At 37.8% G+C, this 24,024-nt stretch overlaps 1 protein-coding gene across 1 annotated transcript in view; it reads left to right on the top strand.

The window, feature by feature from the left end:
• Positions 1-24,024, top strand: part of LOC114025798 (ankyrin repeat and SAM domain-containing protein 6-like) — a 78,111-nt gene that overhangs the window by 27,688 nt on the left and 26,399 nt on the right. Inside the window, exons 3-9 of the mRNA XM_027839327.1 lie at positions 7,494-7,538; positions 8,350-8,554; positions 10,842-10,948; positions 12,290-12,438; positions 16,713-16,911; positions 19,138-19,187; positions 20,667-20,870. Of these exons, the coding sequence (XP_027695128.1) occupies positions 7,494-7,538; positions 8,350-8,554; positions 10,842-10,948; positions 12,290-12,438; positions 16,713-16,911; positions 19,138-19,187; positions 20,667-20,870 (959 nt within the window). The remainder of the gene's footprint in view (positions 1-7,493; positions 7,539-8,349; positions 8,555-10,841; positions 10,949-12,289; positions 12,439-16,712; positions 16,912-19,137; positions 19,188-20,666; positions 20,871-24,024) is intronic.

Below are 24,024 nucleotides of genomic sequence, written 5' to 3'. Positions count from 1 at the left end.
AAAAAAAATTGCCATTTACTTTTTGTTTTTTTTACTTAAGGGCAGTGCATGGAAGTGTAGTTGTTGATAGCTTAGTAGAGTAGAAGAATCACAGGGCTAGGCTTGAAGATGTCCTGCTGATGAGTAGTGAGAATTCGAATCATAGCAGTTACTAGGAGTTACAGTACTCAGGGGATGACTGGGTCGCACAGTGGATAGAGCACTGGGCTTGGAATAAGGAAAATTCATTTTCGAGTTCGAATCAGGCCTCAGACACTTACTAGCTGTGTGACCCTGGGCAAGTCACTTAATCCTTTTTGCTTTAGTTTCCTCATTTGTAAAACGAGCTAGAAAAGGAAATGGCAAACCATTCCATTATCTTTGCCAAGAAAATCCCAAAATGGAGCCACAAAGAGTTGCACATGACTGAAATGACTGAACAACAACAAAATTTTCACTTAGAGCAAATGCAATTGTGGGTGGGTGGGTGGAGAGGGCATAAAACAATCCAAATATAGGTGTGGTTGTTCTGGGAGAAGGAGTTACCCTTCCCCTTTGAGAGCCTGGCCCTTGCCCCTATGGGAATTAGGGGGAAAAGTGGAGTCCAAGAAAGAGATACCATGGCAAAGACTGAGGTGGCAACTACTGCACCATGCAGAGGGCACAGGTCAGGGGAGGTCCATGAAACTTATGCATGGAAATGGTGGTTGCTATGGAGAGGAAGCATTGAATGGAGAGGAAAGAAGACCCATTCAGCATCTCCCCCTGCCCAGCTAATTATAGCTCTGGTTTCTCTTTGTAAGAATAATATTTAAAGAGCTCTTTATTTAATTTCTAGCTACAGTACTCGGACTTCAAGTTTCTTTTTTTTATTTATTTTTAATTATCAACAATCACTTCATAAACTTCTGAGTTTTAAAATTTTCTCCCTTTCCCTTCCCACCTCCCTCCCCAAGATGGCTTGCAATCTGCAGTTCCTATTAAACATATTTTCACATTAGTGATGTTGTAAGTAAGAATTAGAACCAATAGGAGGAACCACCAGAAAGATGAAACAAAACACAACAGAAGAAAAAAATAACAAATAGTATGCTTTGATCTGCATTCAAACTCCATAATTCTTTCTTAGGATGTGGATAGCATTTTCCAACATGAGGCCTTTGGAGATGTCTTAGATCTCAAGTAAGTTTCCACAAAATAGATGGTGGTACCTGGACAATAGTTATATATTTGAAATAATTTTATTTGTATAGGTATGACTAATTATATCAAAAGCCTTTCAGCAACTTGCTGTTAAAACCTCAAAACAATTATTCACTTGTTATAGTCAAAATCTGTTGCATAATTTAGAATAGGAGTTCAAGAAATGCACTGTTAACTGTTTTTATTCTTCAGTCTACTGTGGTTTTCTTTAGATTTAAGTAGATCTAACTCACTCTGAATCTTTATTGCCCTGTTTGACCTGTCCACTAACCAGTTTTGGTGGATGTTAAAACTTTGAAGTCTTTCTTCTCCTGTTATACAAATGGTCTTAATGAAAGGTTGTTATCAAGTTCTAACCTTGAAAGGTTCATCTTTCCTGTGCCTTCTAATTCTAAGTGCTCAGGGTACCTGAATCTGCCTTCTTCATAGTTAAAAAGGAGCAGAATGGAAAAAAAAACTGTGGCCATGTACACCAGCATGATTTCTACATGGATATTGCTTTCCAAACAGGAAGAAATTATCTGCCTGCCTTTTCTTTTCTTTTTTCTTTTTTTTCTCTTCATAATACCTTCCCTACTTTCAGTTCAAATCTCTTTTTATAATAACAACTCACATGTATATAGTGTTTTACAGTTTATAGTGTATTCCTCATAACATCCTTATAACATAGATAATTTAGGTATTATCACTGTCAGTTTACAGATAATGTAACCTAGTTTCAGAGAGATTAAATTACTTCTTTGAAGGTAGATGGCTAATAATGGAGGTATTAGGACTCCAGCCCAGATCTTCAGATTCCACTATGGTCCATGTTCCTTCTAATACCTAATTGTTCCTAAAAGTACTCCATGATATTTTTGTTTTTATATTTAAATAAATTAAAATTTGATTTTCAAAAATTTTAAATGTTCATTGAGAAAATGGAAATATCCTGAGGTGCTACCAACCAGAACAAGGAGTCAATCTACAATTATAAATTGGAGTATTCTGTGATTAAGAATATGAGAGAAATGATTAGTACTAATGTGGTGTTAAAAGTATGGAGAGGAGAGGCTATTTTTCAAAGTGTAGGAAAGTATTTTTTCTTTTTTTTTTATTCTGGAAATAAAACGAGCATTTCAATAACAAAGTAGAATAGCAAAAAAGAAGACTGCGTATGAAACTGCAAATTTGTTATGTACAACTTGCTTTTTTCTTTTAAACATATAATAAAGTTATCATGTAACTTTTTTCCTCCTTCCCCTCCCTGCCCCCTGCTCTAGAGATGGCTACCATTAAAGACAAATATATGTGTATACATATATATATATATATATACAAATATACACATATATTAATATGTATATATGTGTATATATATATATACATACATATATAAATCTGTAAAACCATATTATACATACTTCTGTGTTCTTTCTCTGGATGCAGATAGCATCATCCTTCATAGATTCAGGTATTTTTAGTAATCAAATGACTAGTTCACTTAAAGTTGTTCTTAAAACAAAATCGCTGTTAGAGTATACAATGTTCTTTAGGAAGAAGCTATTTTAATGATTCTTCTTAGCCTGGCATTCAAGACCTAAAATCTGGTTCAACAACAAACAACACTCAGATCTAGAATGTCCTCCTCTCTCTGCCTATACAAATTCTGGCCATCCTTCATAGCCCACTTCAAACTTCACATCTTCCTGGAAGCCTTCTTGCACCATGTAACAGACTTTCAAATACTTTTCTCCGTGGTACCCAACCAGTGCTCTATCCTGTCAAGATCTTTTTATATTCTGACTCTGTCAGTCATTGTTTTAGCTTTCTTTTCTAGTGCAATCTGCAAGTCTGAGATGCATGTTTTCTCTGCCTTTATCCAGGTCATTCACAAACATATGCTAAACAGCACATTGAGCAAACCCAAGCCACCTCTGTGGCATTTCACTAAGACTTCCTTCCAGGTTGACTTCCGACCATTAATGACTCCCCTGATGTGGCCATCCATTTGCAAATAGTAGGCCTTTAACAAATGTTTATTGAATTCTTTAACTGAATTGAGCCAGTATCATATCTGCTTTGCTGTACTATTGTCTCACATCTCCACCTTTCCTACAAGAATTACATGAAAGACTCCCAAATTCTTTACTAAAATCTAGGTAAGTGGTACTTACAGAATTTCACTGATCTGTCAAAAAAGAAAATGAGGTTAGTCTGGTATAACTGGTTTTAGTGAAGTCCTGTTGTCTCTGTGATCACCACTTCCTTATCTAGATATTCACTAACCACCCTTTTAACAACATGTTTTATTATTTTGCTGGGAATTAAAATCAAGTTCATCAGCCTAAAGACTTCTGACCTTTAGTCTTACGGCATTTTCCCCATTTTTCTACTCCATCATATATTACTGAAAGTGGTTCAATTTCAGGATTATTCCTACAACCTTGAAGGGTAAAGTAATTAGTTGGGTGCTCAACCTGCTAGTACAAGTTAGAAGAGTGAGCCTGGAGCCTGGGCTGCTTAGAGATCTTAAGCAATTTAGTTTCAGAAAAGGAAATTGAACTAGCTGTAAAATTGAGCCAGAAGGTTGGGAGAAGGACTCTGTTCCACATGAATTTTCTGGAGAATTCTATCAACCTTTTAAGGAACTATTAACACCTCTGTATAAATTGGTCTGCTATGCCTCTATACTTTTGAGGGTAGCTGAAGCTAGAAACTCTTCCTACTTTCCCTTTTTTCCCCAACCCTTTAAAATTCTCTTCACTTTTTTGTATGGGTAGTCCCACCTAGGATTTTACACACTAGATGGTCTTAGCTAGCAGCAAGTAAACGAGGCTGGCCCTTTAAGAAAGTAGGCGTTTTTCTGCCACAGGAAGAATGAGAGACTTGGGGAGGCTTGGAGGGGGGGGGTGATTGGACCAGAAAATAGTGAGCTTTTATTGCGTGTGAGAAATAACACCTGATTGCTGTGGAGGTCTGCTGAGCTCTCCTTGCCTGTCTGGACATTCTCAAGTGTTTCCTGACCACTGATGACTGTGGAATATCCTTTTAACTTTGAAGTTGCCTCTTTTTGATTGTTAATTAGTAAAGTTGTTTTTGATTGTTAAAAAGAGTCAAAGTGGTTCAGTAAACTGGTTATTTTAGGGTCCTCGAATTCAGTCCATCTGGGCCTGGTAACTTGAACTCATCAAGGGCAACTAGGTGCTTATTTACTCTTTTTCTAGTTTGGGATTTCAAAAGCTCATTCATCATTTTTGTTTTTTCCATTCCAGTCCAAAGACTGGTTTATTCTTGATATGATAAAGGACATCCTCAGCTTGGTCCTTTATCACTGTTCTATCCATACTGAACATTGGTTCTGTCCCTTATTTTGTGATCTTTTTGGCAATATAGCTAATAAAACTTTTTTTTTTTGTTATCCAGTGTTGACTTCAGAAAGTGGTTAGGAGGGTCCAAATGGAGCTAAAATTCAGTAGGAGAAGTAAGCCCTCAAGGTAAGGGAAGTTATCAAGAAGAAAACTTTGAAGACACAAGCAAAAATGAATCTGATATTTAGGAAATAGGAGTTGCCAAAGGAGACTAGTGTTTACACACAGGGAATTGGGCAGCCAACTTATATTTTAGGAAAACATTCAAAAGGGGGTTGCTGCCCAACAACTGTTGCTAATTAAACTTTTATCGCCTTAAAAAAAAGACATAGAAAAGAATGAATATAAAGGCATACCATGGTTCAGAAAAGAGTATTAGGAGTGCTAAACCTCCAGATGAAATGCGGTTGTTGAATACTAAGGAAAACCAAAAGGGTATTTCAGGCTTAAAAAAACAAACTCTATTTGGGAAAAAAAAGAGGATCAAAGATAAATGGATAGGATGATGTTAAAGGATGACAGAATAAAGGTCTTATCCCTGTGTTCAGAAAACAAATTTTGCAAGTTTGGAGATGAGATGGAGAGAGGCGTGGCAAGATAGCTCACCTAAAAAAAAGCTTTTTTAAAAAATAAAGCACAAAAAAAAATAATAAAACGCAAACTCAGGATGACTTAGCAGTGCAATGTGGCAGACCCAAAATATAATTTTGTACATATATAAGGGATAATATAGTTTATAATATACTTTTGACCTGTGTAAAGAGAAGTGATAGTCCTACTGACTGTGCTTTGGTCAAATTTCATCTGGAGTATTTACTCAGTTCTGAGCACTATGTTTTAAGAAGGAAAGCAATCCAAGAGAGTGATCAGGATGGAGAAGAATTTCCCAGCCATAGCATACATGAATCAATTGAAGGGAAAGGCAGCATGTTGTAAAGAGCCAACCTTGGAACCTGGAAGACCTGAGGTCAGGTATCTATTCTTACACATATTGGCTGTTGGACCCTGGCAACCTCTAAATGAACCAGACAGCTCTCCAAGACTGTCATTTGCAAAACAAGTAGTGATCTGTACTAGTAGAAGGAGGTTCCTCACTAGGAATTCCCTATAACTAATGAAATTACAGGTCTAGGCCAAAAACAAAACAAAACAATACAAACAAACAAAAATAAGCTAAAGTAATTGGGAATGTTTAGCCCAGAGAAGAGAAAACCCATGGGGGAGGGCTCTTATCAGTCTTCAAATATTTGAAAGGCTATGATCTCAAAGTGTGTTCCATGGACCCCTGGGGGTCCCTGAGATGGTCTTCATATCAGAACTACTTTCATAATAAACTAAGATGTTATTTACCTATTAAAATACTCCTCCCTTTCCCAGCTACTTATATGTGAGGCCATATTTTCTTCAACATTACTGAATACAGAATCACATATGAAAATCTAGCTGTTTTCTGTAGTCAGACAGAGATTTGCAAAAATATGCAAAATGTTGTTCTTCTTGCTCATTTTTTTATTTTGGAAAATATAGTTATTTTCCCTTAAAATGTTATTTATGTTTATATATGATGAGTTTGTTATTATTTTAATGAATTAATATTTTAAAAATTGATCTTTTTAATTTCTAATATGGTAAATATCAACATCCTAGAGAAGATGGCAAATTACTCCAGGATCTTTGCCAAGAAAACCCCAAATGGGGTCACAGAGGGTCAGATACAACTGAAACACTGAACAATAACAATAACAACAACAAAGTATAGATAAATATAGCTCACATAAACAAAAGCTCTTTGGGGTCCTCAATCTTTAAGAATGAAAATGGGTCCTGAGACCAAAAAGTTTGAGAACCACTATGTAAGAGGGATTAGGCTTAAGCCTAGGGAGTAGAACTAGGTGAACTGGATAGAGATTGCAGAGAGGCTTGAGGTAAGTAAAAACTATTTTAAAAAAATGCTAGTCCAAATTGAGTGGTGGGTTCTTTCTCACCAGAGGACTATGAGTAAAGTCTGGATGACCACTTAGGAATATTGCAGAGTTTCAGGTATGGTTGGTCTATATGGTGTCTTCCAAATTCAAACTTCTGTGAGATTCTATAATCTGCAACACCCATTTATTTGTACCACCATCTACCGATAAGGAACAGACTATCAAAATAATCATAATCTCAGAGAAGGCCAGTCAACCTAAAGCATAAATCCCACCTATAATGAAACAGACAAAGGGTTATCCAGCCTCTGTTTGAAGACCACCATTGGCAGGGAACTCATTACCCATCCAGGAATCCTTTTCCACTCCTGTAGAACTCTAATTGTTAGGAAAATCTTTATATTAAACCCAAATATATCACCTTATACTGCCTTGACATTAGTCTTTGTTCCTCTCTCAGGGGCTAAATAAGTAAATTAAGATTAATCCTCCCACATTTAAAGAAACCACACATTTGGATTTTCCATGATAGCTTGCCATACTGATCATGTAAGAGAAAGAATGTGAATGAAGAAGGCCCAAGCAATGGCCCTCCTCCTTGGTGACCCTGGACCCTTCAAGTTACAGACAGAATCATGAGTATGCTTCATTGGAAATCTACTCCAAAGAAGTACACCAAAACCCCCTCAGGCCCAAACTACCCCCTCCCTACTCCCATGGCAGAGAAAACCTTAAAATTCTTAGGGAGATCCCCATGCTACAGAAAAACATGAACCTGCTGACCAGGAAGGCACCCTTTAGGCGCTAGTTAGAGAAATAGGACACTTCTGAGACATTAAAATCACCTTCTTTAATAATAAGGAATTTTATCTCCAGAATTGGTAAAATCACTTTAATCATACTTTAGATATGGCTAAGAAAAAGGTTGCATTCTAGAAAAAGATTATATGTAAAATTATGCTGTTATTTTGAATTCTCCATTATATTAAATTGTTCTGATTTTAACTTTTTTAGTCTAAATGTTTTGTTTGTTCAGATGAAGAGAAAAGACGGCCTGATATTTTCCACGCTTTGAAAATGGGTAAGTGCTTTGGAAAATACATTTAAGCATATGTCTGTATAAACGTATGCATGCATGTATACATGCATATGTGTAAGTATATGTACATGTATAAAATGCTGGGTTTAGTATTTCAGCTACCTTTTTTCGCCACTAGATGGCATATTCATGCAAAAGTAAAGCAAATATAGACACTATTAAGGGAACTGTATCACTTTTCAGAAATGTGGGCAACAGACCAAAAAAGCAGGTTTTCTTTGCAAGAAATATATAATAGCCTTCTTATTTTTTAGAATGATAGGTGGATGAGCAGATTAGCCAAATAAGAAACATGGAAAAATAGAGATTGCTTGTGTGTGTGTAGAATAACAATAATAGCTAATAATAATAGCTAACACTTTAAGTACTTTATAATTGTTTTCTCATTTTATCCTTACAACAACTCTTTTAGGTAGGTGCTATTATAATTTGCATTTTCCAGATGAGGAAAGTGAGGCAGACAGAGGTTAAGTGACTTGCCTGGAGTCACATAGCTAGAAAGTATCTTAAGGCTGGATTTGAATTCAGATCTTCCTGATGTCAGGTCCAAAGTTTGTATTCACTGTGCTACCAGGAGTCTTCCATATGTAATACAAATTAAAATAACAATGATAGCTAGCATTTACATAGTGCTTTAAGGTTTGCAAAGCAGTTTACAAATAGCTCACTTTATCTTCAAAGCAACCCTAGGAAGTTTATTATTACTCTGTATATAAACTTTGTGCTTATATTTTTACAGAATATTAATTTTACAGATATCTAACTTCTATATGCAACATTATTCTATTTTCAGGAAACTTTCAGCTTGTTAAAGAGATTGTAGATGAAGATCCCAACCAAGTAAATATCATTAATGGGGACGGAGCCTCACCTCTGATGCTAGCAGCTGTCACTGGACAGTTGTCTCTTGTGCAGCTGCTTGTGGAGAGAAATGCAGATGTTGACAAGCAGGATAATGTTCATGGATGGACAGCACTAATGCAGGCCACCTACCACGGGTAAACTGCTTTTGTGAGGAATTATAGCTCTTATTTTTTTTCTTAGAGCTAAATACTATAAAGTTGCTTATTTTATTAAATCAGAAATACCTGGGTTTGGGCATTTTCTTCAGAGATGTCAGGGCATTTGTGATGAGGAGCCAGCATGAGATGGTGGAGAAAGTACTGGAATCAGAATGAGAGGACCTGGGTTCTAATCCTGAATCTATTAGTTATTCGCTATATGAACTTGGGAGAGTCACTTAACCTAATCAGGCCTCAGTTTCTTGATCTGTAAAATGAAGGGCTTGAATAAGGTCATCTCTGAGTTTCCTTTCTAGTTAGAAATCTCGTAAGCATAAGTCTGGGGGAAGAAATGAATGCAGTCACAAACTGTGTGTGTGTATGTGTGTGTGTGTTTGTTTGTTTCAAACTAGATCTGGTATTCCATTAACGTAGAGCACTCCCTCTATCGCGGCAGATCAGCATCAGTTTTTCAACTAATAGAGCTGCCTGGGACCCTGGGATCCTAAGTGACTTCCCCAGCATCACCAGTTAGCATGTGTCAGAGGTTAGCATGTATCTTGAGTCCAGATCTTCCTGACCTCTATCCACTATGACCCGCTGCCTCTCACTGTATTATTAAACCTTACTTCAAGAGGCAATTTTTACATCCTACTTATTCTGCAGATTTTTATCACTTTCACAAATTTTTATCCATATCCATAAACAATCATTGAGTGAGGCTTCTTTTTTGTAGAAAATGTTGTATTACAAGACAATTGTTCATAAATGGGTGATTTAATTGAACTTTTCACATTTAAAGTCATAACATTCTTTGGGTTGAGGGACTCTAAGCACCAGCTGAATGATTTTGGTAGTAGTTCACCATCATAAACTATCTAGAAACAGATTAGTTAGCACATTCAACAGGTCAGTCATTCAACAAGTGTATATTAAGCACATGCTATGTGCTGGGCACTGAGTTAAGCACAAGAGATAGAAAGAAAAAAATCAAACTAGTCCCTGTTCCCAAGGTGCTCACAGTCTAATGGGGTGAGACAACATGCAAACAAGCTCCATACAAATAAGATATAGATAGGATACATTGGAGGGAATCACAGAGGATGGGCACTAGAATTAAGGGTGATGAGTAAAGTCTTCCTGAAAAAGGCAGGATTTTATCTGACACTTGAAGGAAGCCAGGAGACAGAGATAAGGAGGGAAGAGAATTCCAGGCATAGAGGGACAGCCAGTGAAAATGCCCAGAGTCAGGAGATAGGGTATCTGGTGTGAGGAACAGGAAAGAAGCTAATGTCATGGGATCACAGAGTATATTGGGGGGGGGGGGAGTAAGCAGGAAGAAGAATGAAAAGGTAGGAGGGGGCCAGGTTATGAGCAGCTTTAAAAACCAACTTATATATTTCATCCTGGAGGTTACAGGGAGCCTCTGGAGTTTACTGATTGGGGGGGCAGGTGGTGACATGGTCAAACCTATGCTTTAGGAAGATCGATTTTATAGCTAGGTCGAGGACTGGATTAGGAGGAGACTTGAGGCAGGGCTACCAACCAGGCTCATACCTCTGCATAAACACATCTTAAAACTGGAGGAAATTCCAAGGCCATATGGTATCACTGAAAGATCTGTCTTTTGTCACTTATTAGGCAATGTTTTGGCCTTTTACTTCTTTAGTATGTAAATTAAAGGCTATTATCAGGGGAATGTATGACTAGGAAAAAAGTGGGCCTGGTTGGTTACTGGGTAGGAGGGATAATTGATAGCTTTTGTGTTTCCTTGGTGCCCCTACAGGGTCAAGACAGCTAGAGGAAAGCAATAGGGTGGGCCCCTAATGTGACCGATTTATGAAAGGATTTCCATTAGTTGGTCAGACATTAATGGACTGCAATTTTGCATTGTTAGAGTATTTACTTCAGTCAGGTCATAGATCTATTAGAATATTAGAATAAATTAAAGGTACCAAATATAATTAGATTTAAATAATAAAAGAGATCTTCCATACAAGGGTAGTAAGGATTCACTTACATAACAATCATTTATTAAGTAACTACTATATGCAACTCACTGTGTTCTGGTTATAAAAATAGAAATGATGTAGTCTCTGTCCAAAGTGATACTTTGAAAATTTCCAATTAATTGTGCTAGTTAGTAACATTATATAGAATGGTCTTTCCAAACATTCCATGCATTGAGTTACAGTGACTGCTACTGTATCTCTAGTGACTCAGGAAAGGATCAGTTTTTTTCCCCTAGCAAATGTGACTTTTGTTTTGTTCTGGTTTTGAATAGGAATAAAGAAGTTGTTAAATATTTGTTAAATCAAGGAACTGATGTTACTCTTCGAGCAAAAAATGGATATACAGCTTTTGATCTAGTCATGCTGCTGAATGACCCTGGTATGTTATTTTATAAATGTTGTCTTTAATTAAATATATCTTTGCTTAATTATTACTAATTGATTTCTTCAATACAATCAATCAGTAAATATTTATCAAATGCCTACTATGTGCCAGACACTGTGCTAAGCAAAAAGAGGTAAAAGACAATCTTTGACCTCAAATAGCTTACAAATGGGCAGACAATGTTCAAACAAATATTTACAAAGCATGCTATATACAAGATAAATAGGAAATAATTAACGGGGGGGGGCATTGGAATTAAGAAGGGTTGGGAAAGCCTTCTATAGAAAAATGGGATTTTTTATTCTTTTGACTAGGCAATGGGGTTAAGTGACTTGCCCAGGGTCGCACAGCTAGTAAATGTTATATGTCTGAGGCTGAATTTGAACTCAGGTCCTTCATGACTCTAGGGTCGGTGCTCTATCTACTGTGCCACTTACCTGCCCCCAAAATGGGATTTTAGCTGGGCCTTAAAGGAAGCCAGGGAGGTCAGTTAGTGGAGCAGAAGAAGGAGAGCATTCCGGGCACAGGGAGCAGCCAGAGAGAATGTCTAGAGCTGAGAACTGAGTGTCTTCTTGGTGAAATAGCCAGAAGGCCAGTGTCACTGGGTAGAAGAGTATGTATTGAGGAGTAAGGAGTAAGAAGACTGGAAAGGCAGGAGGTTATAAAGGGTTTTGAATGCCAAAACAGAGTATTTTGTTTTTGATCTTGGAGGCAATAGGGAGGCACTGGTGTTTATTGAGTGGGGGTCTAGGGGGAGTGTCGAGAGGATGGGGTTGACATCAGACCTGTGCTTTAGGAAAGTCACTTTAGTGGCCAAATGGAGGATGGATTGGAATAAGGAGAGACTTGAGGGAGGCATACCCACCAGTAGGTTTTTGCAATAATCCAGGCATAAGGTGATAAGGACAGAGTTTATATGCCTAAATATTTAATTGATGAAGAAGAAAAATGTAAGCATTTTTATTTTCAGTCACATTTTAATTGTGCTTTTGATAACTGAAAAGATTCTCAAAGTTAATTATAATTTTATTGACCTAACTGATCGGGTGACATCCTGGTGTACAGAACAAAGTCCTGAGCTAGGAGTCAGGAAGACCTGGGTTCAAATTCTGCCTCTGGTTTATTAGCTGTGTGATCCTGTGCAAGCCATTTAATTTGCCTGACACAACCTTCTAGAACTTAGAAGGTAACATGGTATACCATAACATGGTATTCAGAACATTGGTTCTGAAATCAGAAGACCTGGGTTCAAATCCTACCTTTAATAGGTCGTACCAGTAAATGTTGGACTAATGATACTATTTAGAGGTAAAATGTCTTCTTTTGCATTTATAGATACAGAACTTGTACGGTTGTTGGCATCTGTCTGCATGCAAGTGAATAAAGACAAAAGCAAGTCAATCAGCCAGTCATCTTTGCCCCATTCCAGGATTAGACAATCCTTGAGTGTCCCAGTGTTGCCAGATGACAGAGGTGGATTGAAGGTTTGCCTCTTTCCTTCCTTACTAGTGAGGAATATACCATGTGTAGATAGATAGTAGAGGTACAATTAACCATCACTTGGTTATCTAGGACCTAAGTATGCATTGCCCAGCAAAAAAGAAAGGCTTGTGTGACCAGTAGACTCTCACTCTAGGCTCATTTTCTTGCATAAGAATTCTTTAAAATCTCAGCATTTCATAGAACAATCTTATTTCCATAGCAGGCAGTTGCGTCTTTCTGGAGCAACTGAAAGCAATATGTTTATCATTCCGTACCACTCAGTTTGATTATCTGTGGTCTCTTTTTCCCCATTTCTTTACATTATGGTCAGGAGTATGCTGTAGTCACTAGAGAATCAGCACTTACATATTCTGTGGATGGTCCCCTACAAAAATGTGAGCTTTGTTCAATAAGACCTCACTTATCCAGAGGTCAGTTAGTTACTGAGTTTTTATGAAACATCTATGTGCCAGGCACATAAGAGACGGGGATACAAAGAAAGGCACAAATAGCCCCTGCTCTCAAAGAGTTCAGTCTAATGGGGGAAACAACATACAAACAACTTTGTACATACAAGATTTATCCAGGGCAAATTGGAGATAAGCTCAGAAGGAAGGCACTAGTATTAAGGGGGATCCAGAAAGGCTTCTGGCAGAAGGTGGGATTTTTGAAAGAAGCCAGGGAATACAGGAGGCAAAGCCAAGAAGGAAGAGCATTCCAGGCCTTGGTGTCAATCAATGAAAATGCCCAGAGTCAAGAGGTGGAGCGTCCTATTTGAGGAACAGCAAGAAGGTCACTGAATGTGGAAGGGAGTCAAGTGTCAGGTTGGAAAGGTAGGAAGGGTCCAAGTTATGAAGGGCTTTAAAAACTGAGGATTGTATATTTAGTCCTGGAGGTGATAACAACAACAACAACACATTTCCATAGTGCTTCATGATATGCAAAGCACTTTCCTTGCAACAAACCGAGGGAAACAGAGACTTAGAGAGTTTAAATGAATTGCTTTAGGTTACACAACTAAGTATCAGAGCCCGGACTTGAAACCAAGGCAAAGGATCTTAGATTTAGAGCTAGACATTATTGCACTCAGTTTTCTGACAAATGAAGAAACTGAGGCCTCCACAGGTTAAGAGATGTATCCAGAGTTACAAAGGAAGTGGCAGAACCCAGAATTTTTTTATTCTATTCTATTCAAGGCCTTTTTCTATTATGTCTTACGCATGTATATCCCTTTCAAAAAAGCAAAGTATGTAAGGACATATTTCTAAAAGATTTTCTTCAAAAAAGATTGAATAAAAAAAGTTTTGACCCTTGAAGGGATACCTCCATTTATCAGGAAAATATCCAATTGGAAAAACTTTCCATGAGCATGCAGGGTATCTGAGGGAAGCTGGCTTGTAATTCAGAAAGATTACCTGTGGATAATTCACATACACAAAGTCAGGCATTAGTTTTGTTAATATTTGCTAGATGGTCCGGACCATCATTGTTTGGAGAAAATTTTTTCTTCCAAAGTGAGTTCTGTTCTATTTTTGGTGTTGTCTGGACTTGTGGTTTTTATCATAATAGGAAACCCTTGGTGAGGAAGGCCCCTCACCAATGTAAAGGGCAACTACCCTGTCTGTACTTTCTAGTCTTGGATCTCTTCCTGGGGCATGGAAGGATTATGTGACTTGCCCAGAGTCACACATGCATTATGTATTAAGGGATGGACTTGAACCCAGGTCATGACGGCTTTGAGACAAGCTCTCTCTATTAACACCACACTGTCTCTGTGTATCTGTTCTATACCCCCTGAGAATTCTGGGTAATTTGTGCTATTCTTTACAGGGACCAAAAAAAGGATCATGAAACAAAGTGTAAATGGGTCAAAAGGAGCAGTACCTAAGATTGTTCTGAGCAGAAAGGATTGGGGACAGTGATTATTTATAGGAGGAAAAATAGAGAAAAGAATGAAAGCCTGGCTAGATATCAGACTGAAGAAACACTGACTTTTAGACATTTAGAAAAAAGAAATCAAGTCAAAAAATTGAAAGCTAGTCTTAAAATTTAGTCAAATGTCCTGAGAGGTGATTGTCAGGGGAAAAAAAAACTAAATTGATAAATTAATTTTGATTAAGAGACTCTTCTTACACACTGTGCCAGGTTATTTAAAGCCCACACTCCAACTTGGAAATCCAAACCTGCTCTCAATGCATGTCTGATAAATATGAGCATATCATTATGCCATGACTTGATAGACAACTTCTGCAAACTGACTTTGCTTGAAATGAGTTTTTCATTCATAGGCACATATTCTGAGTAAACATGAGTCATCTCTTATGTTTTTTTTTCCTGATTTGCCTTTGCTTTAAAAATTAAGACTATTCAGTTAATTTAACGAATGTATAATGAATACCTTCTATGTTTTAGGCACTGTGCTAAGGACTGGGAATATGAAAACAAAACAGGAACTTTCATTGTACTGGGAAGATCCCACTTATACACAGACAAAAAAATAGGTTATCTGAGGAGGGGTTATCTTGACAATGGTGGGAGGAAAAATGGGGGGAAATGAGAATAAACCTGAATGGATAATATTAAGTTGAAACACAGACTATGGACCATTTATCATAAAAAATTGAAAAAATGGCCTTTTGCTAATAACCAAGAGAATCAGAGAAGGCATCATTGTAGGAGGTAGCACCAGAACTGTCCTTTGTATGAAAATACAGTTTTAATTTGTCTGCTGGTTTGGGTAGAGTCTATTCCAGATATGAGAAAGCACATATTAAGACTTGGGGAAGGGAGAGAGATTGTTGAGTTTGAAGAACAGAGACATTTATGTTGTTAGAGGGAAAAAGGAACCAAAAATAAGGACTCTAAAAATAAATTGCAGTGGTCCTTGTCAGCTATTATTGGAGGTATGACTCTTACCATCTGTTGTTCTAGAAGAACTCCCAGGACATAATCTGATTAGGTGGAAGCAGGCTACCTCCAGCTTCCAGAACATCTGCTACCTGATAGGGACTTTTTTTTTTCATGATTTTGTCTCTGACTATGAGACTTACCTGTGCTGCAGTTAAGCTGGGTACTTTGGAGGACAAGAGTAGAAAAAAAGATATCCTATAAATCCCTCCCATGATCCCCATTACTAGCCTAATCTTTGTTTTCTCTGTGAGGAAAGCCTGTTTGGGGACCTTAAATTCCTTCTTGTAAGTTTTACCTTTTAAAAATTTGTGTTGCAGTCGGAATCAATTCAGTTAGTGAATTACTGAAGAAAGGGAACACTTGGTACAGTCTGAATTGCCTGTATTCACTATTGTGAACACCAATTCACTAATGCCATTGTTGTGTTTATACTGAGAGCAGACACAGGACCCAATACATTACACCTCTACTAAACTGTAATCTCCTTGAGACCCGGAACTGCTTTTTATCTTTGTACTTATTCAGCTCTTAGCACAGTGCTCTGCACACAGTAGGTACCTAATAAATGCTTGTTGTTGTTGTTGTTGATATAAAATGGTAGGGACCCCTGGGGGGAAAGAGACATTTCTTTAGGTTTTTCAAAGAAAATACAATGTTCTGGTTCTAGTCCTGGTTCTCTCTTAGATTTAGATTTAGATTTAGATTCTCTTAGAATTCATCTAATCCAACCTCTCATTTTACAGAGTGAAGAAACTGAGGTTCACCTAGGTGGCTCAGTGGATAGAGTGCTGGACCTGGAGTCTGGAATGCTCATGTTCCTGAGTTCAAAGCTGGCCTCAGATACTTACTAGCTGTGTGACTCTGGGCAAGTCACTTAACCCCCTTTGCCCCAGTTTCCTCATCCTTAAAATACTCTGGAGGAGAAAATGGCAAACCACTCCAGTATCATTGCAAGAAAACCCCTAATGGGGTCACAAAGAGTCAGACACAACTGAAAATGATTAAACAACAACAACAGTGAGGTTCAGATAAATTAAGTGACTCACCACCTGGTCAGTATGTAGCATAGCAGGGATTCAAAACTGTTTTCGCTGCCTCTAAATCCATTGCTTTTTATTCTACAACATGAATGTCATGGAATTCTTCTGGTACTCCATTTCTATATCTGTAAAGTGAAGAGTATTACATCATCTTTGCCTCCCTCAGAGAATTGCTGCAGAGATCAATGGAGATATGTGTAAAGTATATTATTTCAAATCTTTAAAATTAGTGTCTCTATTGAAGCAATAACTCAAAGGAAAAATGTGAATATATAGCTAATCTGATTGTGGCCTAACCAAGCTTTTATTGGGTGTCCCTTCCTCAGTCATGGTGGAATAGAATGTCCAACAGATTCCGAAAGCTCAAGTTGACCCAAACGTTACATAGGGGGCTTTCCAGTAATCATCCTATGCCTTTCACCGATGAATCTGAGCCATCTTTGGATTCTACAATGAAAGCAACTCCCCAGGATGAGACAAGAAATTCTGGAATTCCCGACATTGCTACCCAGAGCAAGGACACTGGTAAAGTAAAACTGTGCAATTGAATAGATTGTTTTTCCCCCCACTGATATCATTTGTTACGACGACTATGTGACTATCATTATTGAAATTCAGAGAAAATTCAAAAAAATAAGTGTGAGTCTTGTTCTTATTATTCAAAGCAGAGAATTATTCTTTAAGGAGCTGGGCCAGAGGGAAGACTTGGAAGGAACCAACACAGCTGTCTTTTAAGTATTTGAAGAGGAACAATTAGGCTTGTTCTCCTTGACTGTAGAGGACAGAACTAGGAACAGTAGCTAGAACTTCCCAAGACAGATTTGGGCTTAACACAGAGAAAAAAATCTTCCCAATAATTAGAGCTGTTCAAAGGCTTAGGACATAGGATGCCTCAGAGGACAGTGGATACTCCCTTTGAGGTCTTCAGGCAAACTCTCACTGGGAATGTTGTAGCAAGGTTTTGGTTGATTACAGGTTAGACTAAATGGACTCTTTAGGTCTCTTCTAATTCACAGTTTTGGTGCTTCTGTGCAAATCCCTAGGTGTTTTTCCTATGGATTTTATAGTGGTGACTGCCCCATCTTGTACTTGTGGGGTCAGCTTTTTTGAAACCAATTATTACACGTTACATTTTTTTACTGTTGAAATATATCATAACTTTAGCCCATTACATTAACCTTTCAAAATCTTTTGGGGTCTAATTCTGTTATATAGTGTAGTAAGTATTGCTCCCAACTTCATCATTTACACACTTTGATGAATGAACCATCAGTGCTTTCAGTGAAATGTTAGCCAAAAATGCTGAACAGAATGAGGCTGAAGATGGAACCATGGGGCTTACTAGAAATATATCTCCTGGTTTATAGTTATCCATCAAACAACATGGCTTAGTCAGTCAATAATCCACCTAATTGCTTTGTCAGTCTACATCTCTCACTCTTGTTTACAAGACTTTCATAAAACACTTTTTTTTTTAAAAGTGAGGAAGGTAGTTATTCTGCATCTAGTCATTTCAGCAACAACATATCTGCCAATAAAAGTTTGGAGACATGACATTTTATCACATTTCTTATTAAACATGTAGGAAAAGTTCACTTTTGGATGCCATATTATAGTTTCAGGGACCTTCTTTAGCCTCTTAGTTATTGAAAACTGAAAGTAAAATTCTGGGAGTTTTTTCTAGAAAATACACATATTTTTCTGCCCTTTCTCTTGGAGAGTTTTAATTTTTGTTCCTTCTGTCTTATCATTTGGTGGGGGAAGGTAATTTCTTCTACATATAATACCTCCCATTCTTGCTCTGAAGACCAAGAAAAAAAATTTTTTTTTTTTAAATTTGGTACCTGTTAAGCATGGTGTGGTATAGTGAATGTTCGGCTTTGAAGCAGAAAGACCTGCCTCTGATACCTATGAGCCAAGTGAATCTGGGCTAGTCTCTTAACTTCTATGCCTCAGTCAACACCCTACCTTAATTATTAAATCATCACTACGTCAGGATCTGTGTTGGTGAAGGTAGTGCCTCGTGCTGTAGAGATCCCAAAGCCCTTATCTATTTGCATTTTATATTTACTTTCTGAAAATTAAAGCTGATCTACAGTGGAATGGGCCACCTGGAAGGCAGTGAGTTTCCCATTACCCCTGAACCTTCAGTGCATGGAAGAGGAAACATGGAAAAGTGTTCAGGAGGCAGACACTTATAAAAGTTGATCAAGGCTTGGTACGATTAGGAAATAACTGTGGTCTAACTGATTTGTAGTTAGAGGAACTAGGATCTGGTTCATAGTCAGGTCGTTTGATCTCTCTGGGAATTAATTTCTTCAACTGTAGGATGGGGATGGGATGGGGAGGGTGTTTGTACTAGATTATCTCTGGGATCCCTTCTGGTTCTAAATCTTAGGATCCTAAGTGTTCAACCAAAGGTTGAATGATCACTTGTCAGAGCTGCTATTCAGAAGACTCTTGCCTTATGCATGAGGTTGGACTCGGTCACCTTTTCTAACCCTAAAGTTCTATGTTCTTTGGTGACTTTGCCACCGTATATGTAATGTTGTATTTCCTAGTTTACTTTTGGAAATCTCAAAAGCATATGTTAAATTTTTAAATGCTTTCCTTCAATTAAGAAATTGAATATTATTAAAGAACTAAAAATCTAAAAGTGAATTTAAAAACTGAGGCTTATACTTTCATTTATATTAATGTCCTGGGGATATCGATTATCAGGTTTCTAAATGTATCTGTTTTGCTTTTCAGGTTCTACCAATACAAGAATAGAAAAAGAAGATACGTTATTGACAACAATGGTGAGTATTTTAAAATTATTATGTATTTCACATTAATTTTCTGCATTATGGAAAGCAGCACTGGAAAAGGCTCATGCTTAAAGGTCCCTAGTGTCAGTCAGCACCAGATCCAGTAACAGGTAGGCCAGTGTGGCTCAGTCTGTCCTGCCTGTTGTTTCTCCCAGCCTTTTCACCTTTAGCTTCAAAGCTTGTTATTCCCACAACAGGAACTGGGAAACCACTTGTAGGTCTTATTCCATAATCCATTTCTTTCCCATCTCTCTTTTTCTCTTTTCTCTCTCTATCCCCTTACTTTAAATACTTTCTCCTCTTATCCCTCCCACTCTGAACCATCCCCAGCACCTGGGGCTTCCTTACCCTGAAACATCCATCTACCTAAGTGACCTTCTCCCTCTTGAATATCCCTCTGCCATGCCAGCTCCATTTTCCCATTGGTGAGCTCCTCCTGGGGCCTCCACTTTGTGAGGGGTCTAGGCTGGCCAACTTTGCTTCTGACTCTTTGGATTAGAACATAATCCAAAGATACCTGGATCCTCTCACCACCACCCTCTTCCCCCTGCCCCAACCCACTTTTCATCTTCCTTTTGTGTGTTACATTCCATTAATCATAGGTTCCCAAAGTGGGTAATACCACCCCCCCCTCCGGGGGTGCTGGAATGATCCAGGGGGGTGGTAGTAGCCTCAGGTGTAACTGGAGGGCATTGAATAAAAATAAAGGGGCAGTGGAAGCATAAGAAAAGAAGATGAGAAAATTTTGAAAAAGTGTTCGTGCATGTTTCATCTGTTGTGTAACAGAGTTAAAGTCATAGTGATTACAATATTTTCCACATAAACACACAAAATGCAAGTTATAACTGATCAGTGGTCAAGTCCACAGACAGGTCTTAACAAGCAAGCTGTTGGTAGGCCAGAATGCCACGCATTATTGAGAAGTCCTGAATGCATCCACAGGAATATGTGCATGTAATGACTTGTTTACAACATGATACTATACAGTTCCATGATGCAATAGTGCATCATCAAAATTTTGATGCAGGAAAAAAACCATAAATTTACAATAAATTATTAAATTTAAGATGCATTAAATTTAATATTAAATTAAAATTTAAAAATTATAGTTGAAATGATACAGATTTCAAAAAAAACTGTTAAAAGGTTAAAGGGGGGCATTGAATAATATCTTTTTAAAAAGGGGTGGTAGGCCAAATAAGTTTGGGAACCTCTGCATTAGAATGTTGTTGTTGTTATTTGTTCTTCATTCTCAAAATCTTATAAAAGTGAATGTTGAAAATTAAAAATAAATAAATTTTTTTTTAAGAAAGGTATTTTGCAGTAAGGGCAAAAGGAGATCTCTGTACAAAGTCCTTTTCAATACTTCGATGTTCTCAACCTCCCCTTCCCTTACCATCAGCTTCTTCACTCTAGAACTAAAGAAACTGTCAGTAGCTTTTTTAAAATCAGGTTTGTTTTTTGTTTCAGTTAAGAAATGGTGCTCCTTTTACTAGACTCCCAAATGACAAGCTAAAAGCCGTGATTCCTCCTTTTTTACCACCTTCAAATTTTGAGCTGTGGAACTCAGATCGGACTCGGATAAATAGAGATGGTCAGACAGAACAAATGAAGGCCACGTTGCCACAAAGATCTGTTAAATACCATCCTGTTGGCAGTGGAAACTCTGACATGGTAAGTAATGAAATTCTATGGTCAAATCTTGTGATTACAGTGTGGTATCATAGAAAAAAGCGCTAGAATTTGAGTCAAAGACCTGGGTTTGAATCACAGTTCTACTACTTAGTAGCTATGTGACCACAGGCTACATCACTTGATTTAATTGTTTTTATTATATTTAATTTTTTAAATTAACAAGCATCTGTCCTCTCTCCCCAACACATGCCTTCTCCCCCTTCCACCGCCTCCCCCCCCCAGGGAAAAACAAAGACCCATGCAACAAATATGCATAGTCAAGCAAAACACATTCCCATATTGGCCATGTCCACAAATATGCATCTCACTTTGCATATATAGTCTATAACCTTTCTGTCAGGAAATGGACAGCAGCCTAAATCATTATTCCTCTGGAATCATGGTTGATTATTGCATTGATCAGAATTCTTAAGTCTTTCCAAATTTGGAGCCAGCTCAAACTGACCGGTAAGAGCCAGTTGTTAAATTTTCAGTGTGCGCATTTACATCTTAGAAATCAGCAAATGCTTCAAATCAGAGCTTGATTTTTTGTGTTGATGATTGTCTAGACTTAAAGTGATGGTGAAAATTTTGTTCCTGGAGAGCTGATTATTAAACATTACAACACATCCTTTAACAATGTTTTTATAGTATTAAATTGGTCTCATTCTGCTTACTTCACTCTCTATCAGTTCAAACAGATTTTCAAGTAATATCTGCTCCTCCCCACCTTGGCCTCATTTGTATACATTTCAGCTTGCACCAGATTATATGAAATAATAAGTCTCTCCTTTATTCTTCTACTTTTCTTCCTTAGTATATACTTCCCCACCTCCACTCTTTACCTTTCTGCTCTTCTTTTAAGATCATGAAAATATAAGAAAAAGTACTCCCAGACCTTCCATCTTATTTGACTCCTACTGTGGTCCCTGCTGACATCATGGTTCTTAGGGGATGCCTGTATCACCCCCCTTCCCTCCCCATTAGAACGCAAACACTTCATTCTTATAAAGTCTTTTTTGATGGCTAGCTTGAATTGCCTTTGCAAAAGCACAGAGATGAAAGAGTATTTGCCACATATGAGGAACAAGCAGTAAGTCAGCCAATTTGGTTGGAATGTACAGTACATGAAGGGAGGCTGGGGTCAACTCATGAAGTGCATTAAATGCCAAAAGAAGAAGTTAGGATTTTATTCTAGAGGTTAATAGGAAATCATTGGAGGATTTTTTTTCTTTTTTTTTCTTTTTTTTTCTTTTTTTTTTTTATCAAAGAAGTGACATGGTCAGACCAGGGCTTTTAGAAATATCTATTTCTGGAAATTTAGGGCATGCCCATTGTGTGATACTGGCTACCACCCTAAATAAAACCGGAGTCAGGCAGCTAGGTGGTGCAGTGGATAGAGCACTGGCCCTGAAGTCAGGAAGACCTGAGTTCAAATCTGGCCTCAGACCAAACACTTGTCACTAACTAGCTGTGTGACCCTGGGCAAGTCACTTAACCCCAATTGCCCCCCCCAAAATAAAACCGGAGTCAGAAGTCAGAGTGAAGAAAGAGTTTTATTCTTTCTCATGAGAAAGGGCACAGCCCTTGTTCAAGTGATGGCAGTCAGGGGAGTGCAAAGTCTGTTAATGTAGAACAAAGTTTTATAATCCTAACTCGATACCCCCTCCCCATTCCTGAATGCTTCTTCCCATTGGCTGGATTTCAGGGTGCACAATCTAAACGTGGTTTTCTAAGACCTTTATTTGGAAATATTTGCCTAGAGATAAAGAATCAGGAGGACTTTTGATAACCATTTAGAAGTTCTGCCTAGAGACAAAGAATCAAGAGGACTTTTGATAACCATTTAGAAGTTCTGCCTAGAGACAGAATCAGGAGGACTTTTGATAACCATTTAGAAGTTCTGCCTAGAGACAGATTAGCAAGAATCCTCTGGAGGTCAGGCTAGCAGTCTTTCGAAATATTTATCTTGCTAGAGGAGATGGAACACAGGTCAGGTCTTGCTTCTTTGGGAGTACAAAGGGAATTTCTGAGTTTTAGTACTGAGGAAACTTCATCCATCTCACTCATCATCAATTGGGGAATATCTAAACAAGTTATGGCATATGGTTGTGATAGAAAACTATTGTGCTGTAAGAAATGACTAGCAGGATGGTTTCAGAAAATCCTGGGAAGACTTAAATGAACTGATGCAAAGTGAAGTGAGCAAAACCAGGAGAACATTGTGCACAGTAACAGCAATATTCAACTGTGAATGACTTAGCTATTCCCAGAAAAACAGTAATCTAGGACAGTTTCAAAGGACTCAAGATGAAAAATGCTATCTATATCCAGAGAAAGAACTGATGGAGTCTGAATGCAGACTGAAGAATACTTTATTTTTCTTGGGTTTTTTTTTTTTTGGTCAGTGTTTTCTTTTACAACATGACTAATATGGAAATATGTTTTGCATGACTTCACATGTATAACCTATAACAAATTGCTTACCTTCTCAATTGGAGGGGGGAGGATGGGAGAGAATTTGAAACTCAAAATTTAAAAAAATGAATATTAAAAAATTTTTAAATGTTAAAAATTTTTATGTTTGAGGGCTTTGGGGTTTGAAAAGTGCTTTTCATTATGTTACCTCATTTGATCCTCACAGCAACCCTTTGAGGTGGGTGCTTTTACTATCCACATTTTACAGATGAGGAATTTCAGGCTGAGAGAGGTTAAGTGAGTCCCCACAACCAGTGAGTATCTGAGGTAGAATCTGAACACAGCTCTTCCTGACTCCAAGCTCAGCATTCTATTATAGCACCTAAGCGGGGGAGGCAAACAAGTAGGAGGAGAACAAAGAGAAGGTAACATCAAAAAAAAAAAAAAACAAAACCCAGAAAGAGAAAGGTGACCAACAAGGACAAATGTTGCTGAAAGGTCAAGAAGGATAAAAATTGAAAAAAGGTTGTCTGGTTTGGCGATTAAGAGATAAGCAGTCACTCTGGAGAGGACAGTCTCAGTTAATCAATGAAGTCAGAAGCTTGATTGTAAGGAGTTGAGATATGACAGGAGAGGCAAGAGGTATAGAGTGGTTTTTTTTTCTAGGAGGTTGGTGGTGAAGGAGAGACAGAGAGAGAGAGAGAGAGAGAGAGAGAGAGAGAGAGAGAGAGAGAGA

The sequence above is a fragment of the Vombatus ursinus genome, unplaced genomic scaffold (assembly GCF_900497805.2).
Source record: "Vombatus ursinus unplaced genomic scaffold, bare-nosed wombat genome assembly UNPS02014832.1, whole genome shotgun sequence".
In the NCBI taxonomy this organism is placed as follows: domain Eukaryota; kingdom Metazoa; phylum Chordata; class Mammalia; order Diprotodontia; family Vombatidae; genus Vombatus; species Vombatus ursinus.
The sequence above is the reverse complement of the archived record's forward strand: the minus strand, read 5'-3'. Positions and strand labels throughout refer to the sequence as shown.